This window comes from Lolium perenne, chromosome 5 (genome assembly GCF_019359855.2).
Source record: "Lolium perenne isolate Kyuss_39 chromosome 5, Kyuss_2.0, whole genome shotgun sequence".
NCBI classification, from domain to species: Eukaryota; Viridiplantae; Streptophyta; class Magnoliopsida; order Poales; family Poaceae; genus Lolium; species Lolium perenne.
Window position 1 is genome coordinate 26,129,728 of NC_067248.2, and position 15,134 is coordinate 26,144,861.

Below are 15,134 nucleotides of genomic sequence, written 5' to 3' on the forward strand. Positions count from 1 at the left end.
GACAGTGTTGGGCCTCCAAGAGCAGAGGTTTGTAGAACAGCAGCAAGTTTCCCTTAAGTGGATCACCCAAGGTTTATCGAACTCAGGGAGGAAGAGGTCAAAGATATCCCTCTCATGCAACCCTGCAACCACAAAGCAAGAAGTCTCTTGTGTCCCCAACACGCCTAATAGGTGCACTAGTTCGGCGAAGAGATAGTGAAATACAAGTGGTATAAATAAGTATGAGCAGTGGCAACGGCACCAGAAAAGTGCTTTGCCCAGGACAGTAAACAAGCAGTAGTAACGCAGTAAAACAGTAAACAAGCAGCGATAGCAGTATTTAGGAACAAGGCCTAGGGATTAGACTTTCACTAGTGGACACTCTCAACTTTGATCACATAACAGAATAGATAAATGCATACTCTACACTCTCTTGTTGGATGATGAACACCACTAATTGCGTAGGATTACACGAACCCTCAATGCCGGAGTTAACAAGCTTCACAATATTCAATGTTCATATTTAAATAACCTTAGAGTGCATGACAGATCAACACAACTAAACCAAGTACTAACATAGCATGCACACTGTCACCTTCACACTATGTAGGAGGAATAGATCACATCAATACCATCATAGCAATAGTTAACTTCATAATCTACAAGAGATCATAATCATAGCCTACGCCAAGTACTAACACGGATGCACACACTGTCACCATTACACCGTGCAGGAGGAATAAAACTACTTTAATAACATCACTAGAGTAGCACATAGATAAATTGTGATACAAAACACATTGCAATCATAAAGGGATATAAATAAGCACTTCACTATGCCATTCATAACAGTGAATAAGTATTCTGTGAAATATAGCCTAAGAGACCCACACGGTGCACACACTGTCACCTTTACACACGTGGGACAAGGAGTCTCCGGAGATCACATAAGTAAAATCCACTTGACTAGCATAATGACATCTAGATTACAAGCATCATCATATGAATCTCAATCATGTAAGGCAGCTCATGAGATTATTGTATTGAAGCACATAGGAGAGAGATGAACCACATAGCTACCGGTACAGCCCCGAGCCTCGATGGAGAACTACTCCCTCCTCATGGGAGACAGCAGCGTTGATGAAGATGGCGGTGGTGTTGATGGAGAAGCCTTCCGGGGGCACTTCCCCGTCCCGGCGGCGTGCCGGAACAGAGACTCCTGTCCCCCAGATCTTGGCTACGCGATGGCGGCGGCTCTGGAAGGTTTCTCGTACCGTGGCTTTTCCGTGTCAAGGTTTTATGTCGAGGGGGCTTAAATAGGCGAAGAGGCGGCGTCAGAGGGTCAACGAGGTGACGACACCATAAGGCGGCGCGGCCAGGGCCTGGGCCGCGCCGGCCTATCATCTGGGGCCCCTGTGGCCCCCCTCTGGCGGCTCTCGGGTGTTCTGGATGCTTCCGGGGATTCTAAGATGCTGGGCGTTGATTTCGTCCGATTCCGAGAATATTTCCTTACTAGGATTTCTGAAACCAAAAACAGCAGAAACAAAGAATCGGCCCTTCGGCATCTCGTCAATAGGTTAGTTCCAGAAAATGCATAATTATGACATAAAGTGTGCATAAAACATGTAGATATCATCAATAATGTGGCATGGAACATAAGAAATTATCGATACGTCGGAGACGTATCAGCATCCCCAAGCTTAGTTTCTGCTCGTCCCGAGCAGGTAAACGATAACAAAGATAATTTCTAGAGTGACATGCCATCATAACCTTGATCATACTATTTGTAAGCATATGTAGTGAATGCAGCGATCAAAACAATATAAATGACATGAGTAAACAAGTGAATCATATAGCAAAGACTTTTCATGAATAGTACTTAAAGACAAGCATCAATAAGTCTTGCATAAGAGTTAACTCATAAAGCAATAATTTAAAGTAAAGGCATTGAAGCAACACAAAGGAAGATTAAGTTTTAGCGGTTGCTTTCAACTTATAACATGTATATCTCATGGATAATTGTCAACATAGAGTAATATAACAAGTGCAATATGCAAGTATGTAGGAATCAATGCACAGTTCACACAAGTGTTTGCTTCTTGAGGTGGAGAGAAATAGGTGAACTGACTCAACATAAAAGTAAAAGAAAGGTCCTTCAAAGAGGAAAGCATCGATTGCTATATTTGTGATAGAGCTTTTATTTTGAAAACATGAAACAATTTTGTCAACGGTAGTAATAAAGCATATGAGTTATGTAAATTATATCTTACAAGTTGCAAGCCTCATGCATAGTATACTAATAGTGCCCGCACCTTGTCCTAATTAGCTTGGACTACCGGATCATCGCAATACACATGTTTTAACCAAGTGTCACAATGGGGTACCTCCATGCCTTTGTACAAAGGTCTAAGGAGAAAGCTCGCATTTTGGATTTCTCGCTTTTGATTATTCTCAACTTAGACATCCATACCGGGACAACATGGACAACAGATAATGGACTCCTCTTTAATGCATAAGCATGTGGCAACAATTAGTGTTCTCATATGAGATTGAGGATATATGTCCAAAACTGAAACTTCCACCATGAATCATGGCTTTAGTTAGCGGCCCAATGTTCTTCTCTAACAATATGCATGCTCCAACCATTAAGGTGGTAGATCTCTCTTACTTCAGACAAGACGGACATGCATAGCAACTCACATGATATTCAACAAAGAGTAGTTGATGGCGTCCCCAGGAATCATGGTTATCGCACAACAAGCAACTTAATAAGAGATAAAGTGCATAAGTACATATTCAATACCACAATAGTTTTTAAGCTATTTGTCCCATGAGCTATATATTGCAAAGGCGAATGATGAAATTTTAAAGGTAGCACTCAAGCAATTTACTTTGGAATGGCGGAGAAATACCATGTAGTAGGTAGGTATGGTGGACACAAATGGCATAGTGGTTGGCTCAAGGATTTTGGATGCATGAGAAGTATTCCCTCTCGATACAAGGTTTAGGCTAGCAAGGTTATTTGAAACAAACACAAGGATGAACGGTGCAGCAAAACTCACATAAAAGACATATTGTAAACATTATAAGACTCTACACCGTCTTCCTTGTTGTTCAAAACTCAAAACTAGATATTATCTAGACTTTAGAGAGACCAAATATGCAAACCAAATTAGCAAGCTCTAAGTGTTTCTTCATTAATGGGTGCAAAGTATATGATGCAAGAGCTTAAACATGAGCACAACAATTGCCAAGTATCAAATTATTCAAGAAATTTTAGAATTACTACATGTAGCATTTCCCAATTCCAACCATATAACAATTTAACGAAGAAGATTCAACCTTCGCCATGAATACTATGAGTAAAGCCTAAGGACATATTTGTCCATATGCAACAGCGGAGCGTGTCTCTCTCCCACACAATGAATGCTAGGATCCATTTATTCAAACAAAAACAAAAACAAATCGACGCTCCAAGCAAAGCACATAAGATGTGACGGAATAAAAATATAGTTTCAGGGGAGGAACCTGATAATGTTGTCGATGAAGAAGGGGATGCCTTGGGCATCCCCAAGCTTAGACGCTTGAGTCTTCTTAGAATATGCAGGGGTGAACCACCGGGGCATCCCCAATCTTAGAGTCTTCACTCTTCTTGATCATAGTATATCATCCTCCTCTCTTGACCCTTGAAAACTTCCTCCACACCAAACTCAAAGCAAACTCATTAGAGGGTTAGTGCATAATCAAAAACTTACATGTTCAGAGGTGACACAATTATTCTTAACACTTCCGGACATTGCCCAAAGCTACTGGAAGGTAATGGAACAAAGAAATCCACCCAACACAGCGAAAGAAGCAATGCGAAATAAAAGGCAGAATCTGTCAAAACAGAACAGTCCGTAAAGACGAATTTTAAAATGGCACCAGACTTGCTCAGATGAAAATGCTCAAATTGAATGAAAGTTGCGTACATATCTGTGGATCACTCACGTAAATTGGCATAATTTTCTGAGTTACCTACAGAGAATTAGGCCCAGATTCGTGACAGCAAGAAATCTGTTTCTGCGCAGTAATCCAAATCTAGTATCAACCTTGCTATCAAAGACTTTACTTGGCACAACAATGCAATAAAATAAGATAAGGAGAGGTTGCTACAGTAGTAAACAACTTCCAAGACTCAAATATAAAACAAAAGTACTGTAGTAAAATAAACACATGGGTTATCTCCCAAGAAGTGCTTTCTTTATAGCCATTAAGATGGGCTCAGCAGTTTTAATAATGCACTCCCAAGAAATAGTAGTTGAAGAAAAAGAGAGCATCAAGAGGCAAATTCAAAACAAATTTAAGTCTAACATGCTTCCTATGCATAGGAATCTTGTAAATAAACAAGTTCATGAAGAGCAAAGTAACAAGCATAGGAAGATAAAACCAGTGTAGCTTCAAAAATTTCAGCACATAGAGAGGTGTTTTAGTAACATGAAAATTTCTAAAACCATATTTTCCTCTCTCATAATAACTTTCAGTAGCATCATGAGCAAACTCAACAATATAACTATCACATAAAGCATTCTTATCATGAGTCTCATGTATAAAATTATTACTCTCCACATAAGCATAATCAATTTTATTAGTTGTAGTGGGAGCAAATTCAACAAAGTAGCTATCATTATTATTCTCATCATCAAATATAGGAGGCATATTGTAATCATAATCAAATTTATCCTCCATAACAGGCGGTACTAAAAGACTACTATCATTATAATCATCATAAATAGGAGGCAAAGTATCATCAAAGTAAATTTTCTCCTCAATGCTTGGGGGACTAAAAATATCATGCTCATCAAAACCAGCTTCCCCAAGCTTAGAATTTTCCATATCATTAGCAACAATGGTGTTCAAAGCGTTCATACTAATATGTTCCATAGGTTTTTTAATTTTCGCATCAAACCATCCATGTCTTAAATCAGGAAATAGAATAAGAATCTCATTGTTGTCCATTATGCCTAACTAGTGTAAACAAGAAACAAAAAGATGCAATTGCAGGATCTAAAGGAAATAGCTTCGAGTACTTACAACGGCGAAAATAGCTTAGTAGCCGAGATCCGGAGTGTGAGTACCTTTTACCTTTCCTCCCCGGCAACGGCGCCAGAAAATAGCTTGATGTCTACGCCCCCTCCTTTTCCTGTAGACAGTGTTGGGCCTCCAAGAGCAAAGGTTTGTAGAACAGCAGCAAGTTTCCCTTAAGTGTATCACCCAAGGTTTATCGAACTCAGGGAGGAAGAGGTCAAAGATATCCCTCTCATGCAACCCTGCAACCACAAAGCAAGAAGTCTCTTGTGTCCCCAACACACCTAATAGGTGCACTAGTTCGGCGAAGAGATAGTGAAATACAAGTGGTATAAATAAGTATGAGCAGTGGCAACGGCACCAGAAAAGTGCTTTGCCCAGGACAGTAAACAAGCAGTAGTAACGCAGTAAAACAGTAAACAAGCAGCGATAGCAGTATTTAGGAACAAGGCCTAGGGATTAGACTTTCACTAGTGGACACTCTCAACTTTGATCACATAACAGAATAGATAAATGCATACTCTACACTCTCTTGTTGGATGATGAACACCACTAATTGCGTAGGATTACACGAACCCTCAATACCGGAGTTAACAAGCTCCACAATATTCAATGTTCATATTTAAATAACCTTAGAGTGCATGACAGATCAACACAACTAAACCAAGTACTAACATAGCATGCACACTGTCACCTTCACACTATGTAGGAGGAATAGATCACATCAATACCATCATAGCAATAGTTAACTTCATAATCTACAAGAGATCATAATCATAGCCTACGCCAAGTACTAACACGGATGCACACACTGTCACCATTACACCGTGCAGGAGGAATAAAACTACTTTAATAACATCACTAGAGTAGCACATAGATAAATTGTGATACAAAACACATTGCAATCATAAAGGGATATAAATAAGCACTTCACTATGCCATTCATAACAGTGAATAAGTATTCTGTGAAATATAGCCTAAGAGACCCACACGGTGCACACACTGTCACCTTTACACACGTGGGACAAGGAGTCTCCGGAGATCACATAAGTAAAATCCACTTGACTGGCATAATGACATCTAGATTACAAGTATCATCATATGAATCTCAATCATGTAAGGCAGCTCATGAGATTATTGTATTGAAGCACATAGGAGAGAGATGAACCACATAGCTACCGGTACAGCCCCGAGCCTCGATGGAGAACTACTCCCTCCTCATGGGAGACAGCAGCGTTGATGAAGATGGCGGTGGTGTTGATGGAGAAGCCTTCCGGGGGCACTTCCCCGTCCCGGCGGCGTGCCGGAACAGAGACTCCTGTCCCCCAGATCTTGGCTTCGCGATGGCGGCGGCTCTGGAAGGTTTCTCGTACCGTGGCTTTTCCGTGTCGAGGTTTTAGGTCGAGGGGGCTTAAATAGGCGAAGAGGCGGCGTCAGAGGGTCAACGAGGCGACGACACCATAAGGTAGCGCGGCCAGGGCCTGGGCCGCGCCGGCCTATCATCTGGGGCCCCTGTGGCCCCCCTCTGGCGGCTCTCGGGTGTTCTGGATGCTTCCGGGGATTCTAAGATGCTGGGCGTTGATTTCGTCCGATTCCGAGAATATTTCCTTACTAGGATTTCTGAAACCAAAAACAGCAGAAAACAGCAACTGGCCCTTCGGCATCTTGTCAATAGGTTAGTTCCAGAAAATGCATAATTATGACATAAAGTGTGCATAAAACATGTAGATATCATCAATAATGTGGCATGGAACATAAGAAATTATCGATACGTCGGAGACGTATCAACGGCTGCCAGCCGTCGGCCCCTCGGCGGGTTCCCATAGTGTCGAGGTGAGCAGAAAAAGGAAAAGTGGAAGTGGGACAAGCCACACCACATAAAATCATTGATAAAAGGAATTGAAGGAAGAAGATGGTACTACCTATCATCAAGGTTTAAAATAGCACGCTATTTCTCCGCTAATAGCGCACTATAGCATATCTAGAGGATCCACGTTAAATTTTAGTAATTTTGCTCGTTGTGGTGCTATTTGCGAATAGGATGTTATATCGCGCTAAAACTTCTTAGCGTTAGCGCTATTTTTTCGGGCAAGTTGCTTTCACTTTTTTGTGGTGATGAAGTGCAATTTGTCGGTTCCACTTCTAAATCAGAAGATAATATCGCTAATGCTAATATTTTTTGATAAATAATTTATACTATGTTGTTCCCTGTGACATGCTGATGCTATCCTTCTAAAATATGTGTGATCTATCTTTATGTGTGGTTATGTATGTATGATTCAGTCAGTTTTGGACTATATATCCATTCGTTCTAGTAAAATTATTTATTTTTAGACTAAATATAGTATTATTTTGATAACACTATTTGAAATATACCACGCTATTAGCACGATATAGCGTCCACAACGCTTAAAGGAGGCTGCCGCTATTTCATTTAGCACGCTATTTTAAACCTTGCCTATCATCCGAGGGAGGAAATTGTATAGTAAGAACAACCCCACTTACCTTGATACGGCCCAAAATTAAGCTGCATTAATGTATAACTCCGATCCTAAATCCTGACGCAAGGGTTTAAAAAAAAAAAAAAAAAAAGCACACACACATCAACCATTTCAGCAGTGCGTCTAAATCTCTCGTACAACTATTTTGCTGGCTTACTCATTAATGGGAAAACCATCTCTTTTTAAGATTGAGGATGGTTACAGAAGTTGTCGCTCTGAATTTAATCAGTGAGCGATGTCCTGGGTGGTCCGTGTGTTCCAATGAGATCGTCGTCACCGGCCGTCGGCACTGCTTAAGACCAGCGTCCCAAAACTCAAAGGGTTTGTGGGTGGCCCGTAGGTTGCCACAGGCATCCTCGCCGGCAGGCTCGGCAATGGTGCTTCGAATCGCAACACGTTCACAGCTTGCCTGATGGACGGCCTCATGCCGCGATCGGGGTGCGCGCACCAGAGCCCGACGACCATCACTTGCTCCATCTCCTTACCGTCGTACTCGCCCCTAATAAGCCGCTCGTCGGCGGCAACAAGGATCCCTCCATCGCCGTACAAGTTCCACACCCATTGAACTAGGTGAGCGACATCACCATTCGCCTGAACCACGGCAGGCCGGCGCCCGCAGGCAACCTCTAGCAGGAGGACCCCGAAGCTGTAGACGTCTGACTCGACGCTCGCCCTGCCGGACAGCATGCTCTCTGGATCGAAGTACCCCAATGTGCCGGCCAAGCCAGTCGTGTAAGATCTTCTGCCGTCATTAATAAGTCTCGCGAGACCGAAGTCGCCAAGCTTGGCGATGAAGGAGGAGTCTAGCATGATGTTGCTTGGCTTGATGTCTCTGTGAACCACGCGTCGATCCGTGTCCTGGTGTAAATATAGAAGTGCAGAACCTACACCGAGCACGATCTCATACCTGAAAAATGTCAAAAGTATCACAATAGAGTGAGGAAAATGCAAGAGTCTCACAAGAAACGCTAAATTCATGCATGATTATGTGGAGTGGAACTAGCTTACGAAATACATACCTAACTGACCATGCCAGCACGCAGTCTGGTTTGTACAAATGAGTGTCGAGGCTAGCATTATGCATCAACTCATAAACCAGGAGCAGCTCGTCGCCGCCGTGGCACCAGCCGATGAGCTGCACGAGGTTCCGGTGCCTGAGCCGGCTAATGATGCTCACCTCGGCGACGAACTCTTTCCAGCCCTGTCGAGAGGTCTCGGACACCCTCTTGACGGCCACTTCTCGGTTCATGTCGCTCAGGAATCCTTGGTACACAGATCCGAAACCTCCTCTCCCGAGCGCCCTGTCGTTGGAGAAGTTGTCAGTTGCAGCGGCGAGCTCATCGTAGGAAAACCGCCGGGGGGCGCCGGCTCCTTGCTCTAGCTCGTCCTCCACGTGTTCTCCGCGGAAGAGTGTCACTGCCTTTGTGGGCTGTTGTTTGGTTGTGTTTGTCATACCATTGTGTCTTTTTCGCCGGTGGATGATGAAGAGGGCCGAGATGCCGAGCGAAAGCAGAACGCCACACACGCCAGCAAGCAGGGGTAGTTTGTGGCGCATCCAGCTTGATGCACCACCAGCTTCTCCATTAAAATGATAAGAACAAACATCAAAGTTACGCTTTTGAACTAGATTACAAATTTGATACTATCACAAGCTTATTATGAGGAATGGTTTCGTTGAATCTAAATCAAGTGGATGCCCTGCAGAGCGGTCCGACATCTTCGTACGTACGGGGTTTCAGACAGGGATAGAGGGCCAACATTGAGAGAGCTAAGAGCAACTACTAGAAACAGATAAGGTGCTGCCATGGCGTCAGCACAGGCCTATGTTAGCATCTTGTACCGATGGTAAAGCCGTTAGCATAGAATTGATAGCCGTTTGAGAATTTTTGTTCAAATTTTTTAAGTTTTTTTCAGAAAAATATTCAAATTTTTTATTTTCTCATATTGATCATTTTTTTTTACTCTATCTGCATTTAATCTTATGTCAAATTACACTTATGATCTAACTTCTCAATTTGTCACTTATCCTCACACTACTCCAACTCAAGCACGATTAACTTCTCCGTTCCTTATCAATCCTATTAACCTTTAGACCGTGATATCAACTATTAATTATTTTTTATTAAAAATAATTATTTAAGTAAACATCAATAATTGATTAATAATAATCAATGATTGAGTAATAAGTCTGCGAGGGATGCATTTGGAAGCACTGGCTCAACATGACTCACCTTTGACTGTGAGGTAGCATCCCTCGCCAGCGTAGAAGCCGTCGCCGCCCATCCCCGCGACGCACGCGCACCGGTGACCCTCCGTCCCGCTCGGCGTTGCCACGTTGGAGCAGGTCGCGTCCGCCACGCATCGCTCGCTGCCGCCGGCGCACGTCCCGTTGACCCACCAGCCAAGCTCCGCAACGCCGAACTCCAGCGACGCTGTCCCCTCCGCCGTTTCCGCATACAACGCGGAGGACAGCATGTTGTCGCATGTTGTATTATCCGACTTATCCCACTGCAGGAAAACACCCGCGGACCTGGTCGGCGAGTTGGAAGCGACGCACGCCACGGCGCTGGCGGCCAACGCCGTCTCGTTGTCCCTGCACTGCGCCGCGCTCAGCAGACTGGACATGACGGCCACAGGCACGGCGCAGGAGGTCGAGTTGGTCTCGCGGCATCCGCCATGGAGGAACAATCCGGTGCGGGACGTGACGCCGTAGTTGGCGCCGGAGAGCGTCCTTCTGGCGTCGGGGATGCTGCGACTGCACGACGATGGGATTTCAAGGAGGATGGTGGAGGTTGTGGAGTTGAAGTCGACGATGCGGTAGGACGTGTCATTGTCTCCTCCTCCGGATGGGAGGAATACGATCGGCCTGAAGGTGGTGACATCGCAGGACAGGACGATGGGGCAGCTGGCAGAGAAGCCAAAAGGGTAGGGGACGGTGGTGCCGCCGCACCAGCGTTGGCACAAGACGGAATCTGCGGCCAGGGCGGAGTAGCTGATTTCAGTTGTGCCGGCGAAGGATTCATGGGTAAGAAAGCAAACGAGGAGGATAAGGGACGAGAAGAAGAAGAGGTGCATATTCGATCTCATGGTGCAAAAGGAGCATGAGCTTTGGCATTGATGAAGTCAGTCTTCTTGGCGAATCTTGTAGCCACAAATTTAGACCGATTTTTCTCAGCTAGAGGTACAAGGCGACTATTCTTCGGCTCAGACTTCAGAGTCACCCTCTGTCCTTGTCAGACACGGAATTTCAGACCGAGACTGAACTTTTAGAGTCTACGCACCCTATCTACATTATCTGCATGTGCTGGTTTGTGAATTATTAGCGAGAGTCATGGCTCTGTGATCTGACCTACCTACTAGCAGCATAGGCTACTGTATACACATGAAGACAAAAGTGAAAAATAATGTAGCAGGAAACGCTCCACCAGCCGCCGGGAGCAGGCCTCGGGATGCCAGACCAGGCCCGCCCAAGCCCAGATGGGGCCCAGACAGGCCCAGATCTGGGTCAGGGCTGCGCCGCCCGCGCCGCCGCTGACCACCCTGCCGCCCCGCCGCCAAGGGGCCGCGCCGTCGCCACCATGTCACCCAACGCCGCCGCCACCCGGGAGGAGCGCGCCGCCGCCGGAACCACCTTGCCGGAGCGCACCGCCGCGCCCGGCCACCGGCGACCCGCGTCGCCCGCCTCGCGCGGGTAGGAGCATGTCCGTCGCCGCCGGCACCGCCCGGGGCTTTTCCCGGACGGCCTGCGCCGACGGCGGCGAGCGGGGAGGCCGGAGGAGGGGGTCGAGGGGGCGCTAGGGTCTGGGGGGCCCTCCTGTCGCCCGCGGGGAGCGACAGCGAGGGCCGGGAGAGAGCGAAAATCGTGTCTTCGATGGTGGATGAGCAGTGCATGGAACAAGACAAAGAAAATGGCAGGTCAAATCCTAATACAGTGACCTACAGCTGTTAATTACCTAGACCTTCTAAACCTGTATGCGCGCGTGCAGGTGCGCCACCACACTTTTCTCATTTCAGACCTGGACCTCAGGAAGTTTCTCGGACGAAAGAACCCGTGCCCAGCGGCATATTCTCTGGCACCTGCGCCTCTAAGGGCATCTCCAACCGGGCGACCCAAACGGACGCGCTGGACCGTCCGTTTTGGGCCGTTTGCGTGGCCGAACGGACACCCGGACAGCGCCCCGCGTCCGCGTGTCCGTTTGGGTCGCACGCTGCGCCCAACGCGCGGACGCAGCGCATTGGTAATAAAATAAAACAAAAATGAAAATAAAAAAGGAAAAGAACAAAACATAAATTTAAACTAGTTGGTCATTAAACTTAGCCCTATTTTGGGCAAATTTTACACAAAAGAAAGCCATATATGGCTTTAAACTAAAAAAAAAGCAAACCCTAGCCAGGGTTTGCGAGCACGCGGTGGCCGCCGGCAGTACTACCCCCAGTAGTACTCGTCATCGTCGGGCGTCGATGACGACGACGCCCCGGCGGCGACGCGGTTCGGCTCGACACGCCGGAGGGCACCGGGGACTCCGGCCGGGGTCCCACCGCGCCCTTTCCCGGGCGGACTGCGGGCTCGCCGGCTGTGCGGCCGTGCCCTGCGCGCGGACTGCTGCCGGAGCTCCTCCTCCGCCGAGCGCTCCTCCTCCGCCGGGCGCGCGGCCGGCGCTCCTCCTCCCGGAGCGCCGCGACGCGTAGCCTCCTCCCGACGGCGCGCCGGCTCCGGGAAGGCCCACGCCTCCGCACAGGCGTCCTCCCGGGCCTTCCCGGCTGCCTCCTCCGGCGCGGAGGTGCGCAGCGCCTCGGTGAGGTGCGGCCATTTGGCCAGCTCGTCGAGGTCCTGCTGCTCGCGGGACGCCGCGAGCGCCGCCTGCAGCCTCCGGGTCGTTCTCCTCCTCCCGGGGCTGCGTGGCTGGGGCCGGGCGCGGGCGCGGGCTCGTTGATGTAGAGGCCGCCGGGCGCGGCCAGCCCGCCTAGCAGGTGTGGCTGGCTGCGCGCGAGGCCGCGCCGTCGCGGATGTGAAGCATGTGCGCCGGCGCGCATCGTGCTCCACCTCGAACCACAAGTCCCAGTTGGGACTTGCGTCGCCGTACGCGGGGTCCTGCCGGAGGTGCGCCGGCAGCTGAGCGCGGCGCCTCCGGATCTCGGCGTAGCGGGCGCGGCCGGTCGCCGGGATGGGCGGCACCGGAACCCGATGCGGGCTCGGGTGCCGGCCGTGGGGAGGTGCACGTCCCCCACGGCATTGGGACGCCGGCGTCCCGGAACATCTGCGCCACCGCTACGGTGACGTAGATCCGGTCGCGTCACGGGAGGCGCCGGCGACCCCATTGCGAACGCCGGCGGCGCGACTTGCCGTGCTGCCGGCCTCGTGGTCGTTGGCGGACGGCTCGAACTCGCGCTTCGGGGCCATGGCGGCGCGGAAGCCTTCGAGCTCGCGCGTGCGGCCGGAGTGGAAAGTGGGGACTGGATAGGGACAGTCCCTTCCCGATCCACATTTAATAGGACTGGGGCACCGACAGGTGGGCCAGCCAGGCGGACAGGGCGGACACGCGAGGACGCCGCGTGCCATCCGCGGCCACGCAAACCCGGCCCAGATTTGGGCCGGGTTTGCGTCGTTCCGGACGCCGCGGCCGTCCGCTTTTGCGGTGCGTCTCCGCGTTGGGCCGGGTTTTTGTCCGTTTCGACCCATCCGGACGCGCGGGCGCGGGATGGGTCGCCCGGTTGGAGATGCCCTAACGTGCCCGCGTAGCACATCTGCAACCGGGCAAGCCAATGCAGCAGCGCAGCGCATGTCCTGCAATCGACACAAGCTACCATCACGGAGAGTTAACTCCACCGAGCTGCATCTCAAATTTTCGATTAAGCAAGCAAGACAAAGATTCATGAAGACAACTCTAGCACGAAATCCAGTTTAGTTAAATAGCTGCGCATAGAGGGGATCAAAATCTCATCTCAATCGAATGGAAAAGGAAATCATGCCATTTGGTGGAAAAACATCCTTACATGATCAACAGCTCAACATTCAAGATGCATACGTTAGTTTTCAAGCTCAGGGTGCACAGCCGACCACGGACATTATCGACACAAGCTGCCGCGTCCCAAAGATTTCATGCCATGTGCCGGAGTTAAGTCCACCGTGCTGCAGCTTGAATTTTGATCGAGCAAGCATGACAAAGATGGCTTCTCAAGTACACAATCTTCACAGAATCAATGCTCTCTCACATCTAACCTCCCGGACCGCTCGCGCGAGGGCGGCTCCGGAGGCGACTCTCAAACTCGTCAGCGGCAGATCGAGATCCCGCCCGCCGGCCGCTGCCACCGCCTGCTCTCGGGCCGTTTGTGCGTGAGGGCTGCTGCCGGTGGTGGCGGCCACGCCTGGCTGTCGAAGACGACAGACGGGGATGGCGTGTCCCGTCGATTTTCCTTCGCGCGGGGGTCCTTCTGGGTGGCGTAGGTGGAGTCATGGCGGCAGGGCGGTGGCGCTTGCCGTGTGCGGCGCTTGCCGTGTGCGGCGCTCGCCGGCGCGCGGCAGCGAGGCGCGGAGGAGGCAGAGGCGATTATCGGTCAGGCTTTCCTTTTGGCAGGTGATTACTATATACTATAATATAGCGGGCTTTCCCTTATCCGATCTGACCGTGTAGCGTAGTTGGCCGATTCCAAGGGCCGGCACGGCACAACCGGATCCCCATCCGCGTTCTCGATGGTGGGCCGGCGGCGGCGTGACCTTGACGGAGGCGCTAGCCCGATCCATCCTTGCGTGAGCCGATCTAGGGCCATCCTTAGGGCTCGATCTGTAGAGGTTGGACCGCTCCTTCCGTTCGCCAGAAGCCAGCCGGCGGCGAGGGGGGCTGCTAGTCTGGCCGCATAAAGGTGGCTATCCTAGGGTTCCAATTCGCGCGAAGATGTTAATCCGCCGGTTGCGTGTCTTCAACGATCTGGCTGGATTGTCGTGTTCCGGAAGGTTCCGTCGGCAAACTCCAAATGGATGGCATGCCTGGAGATTGCTGGATCGGGTGGATTTAGTCGTGCACACCCATGTTTTTCTCTGGCCATTTGGTTTCAGAAGGAGCGTTTTGAAGCTCTACTGCTGTTAATATCATGGAGCACGTTTTTGTTCCGTGATGCTGGCGGAGAATGACATGAAAGTCGAGATCTGGGGACCAGCTATGGTGGTTCGAGTCTGGGTGGTGATGAGGAATTGATTTGGTGATTCGTGACCTGAAGCAGCGGTATGCAAGTGGAGGTGACTATACAAGAGAAGTTCAAAGTCTTACCTCTCGGGTGAAAATCCAAGATCTGGAAGGCATTGTTTAAAGAGTGAGGATTTTCTTTAGGTGAAAACCTAAAATCTATGATCGGACGACGATGACGTTTGTGCACTGTTTTCTTCTTAGAGGTGTCTCTTTTAGAGAAGCTGAACTTTTGGTGCTATCTTGATGGTGTTAGTGATATTGTTTCAAGGAATAGATTGCTGTAGAGGAACTTTTCTTTTTTTGTAATTCTTTTTTTTTTCGGGTTGTGTGCATCCATAGTGCCGCTAGGGCAATGCGTTGTTGCAGAGGCTGAATGTAATTAGTATCTCCACGATATTAATAT

At 48.9% G+C, this 15,134-nt stretch overlaps 1 protein-coding gene across 1 annotated transcript; it reads right to left on the bottom strand.

The window, feature by feature from the left end:
- Nucleotides 1-7,677: 7,677 nt before the first annotated feature.
- Nucleotides 7,678-10,819, bottom strand: LOC127298717 (L-type lectin-domain containing receptor kinase IX.1-like). Its single transcript, XM_051328566.2, has 3 exons — nucleotides 9,779-10,819; nucleotides 8,567-9,122; nucleotides 7,678-8,454 (listed from the first exon to the last, which is right to left on the bottom strand). Exons 1-3 carry the CDS (start codon nucleotides 10,632-10,634, stop codon nucleotides 7,821-7,823), a joined length of 2,046 nt encoding a protein of 681 aa, XP_051184526.1. The 5' UTR covers nucleotides 10,635-10,819; the 3' UTR covers nucleotides 7,678-7,820.
- Nucleotides 10,820-15,134: the final 4,315 nt, after the last annotated feature.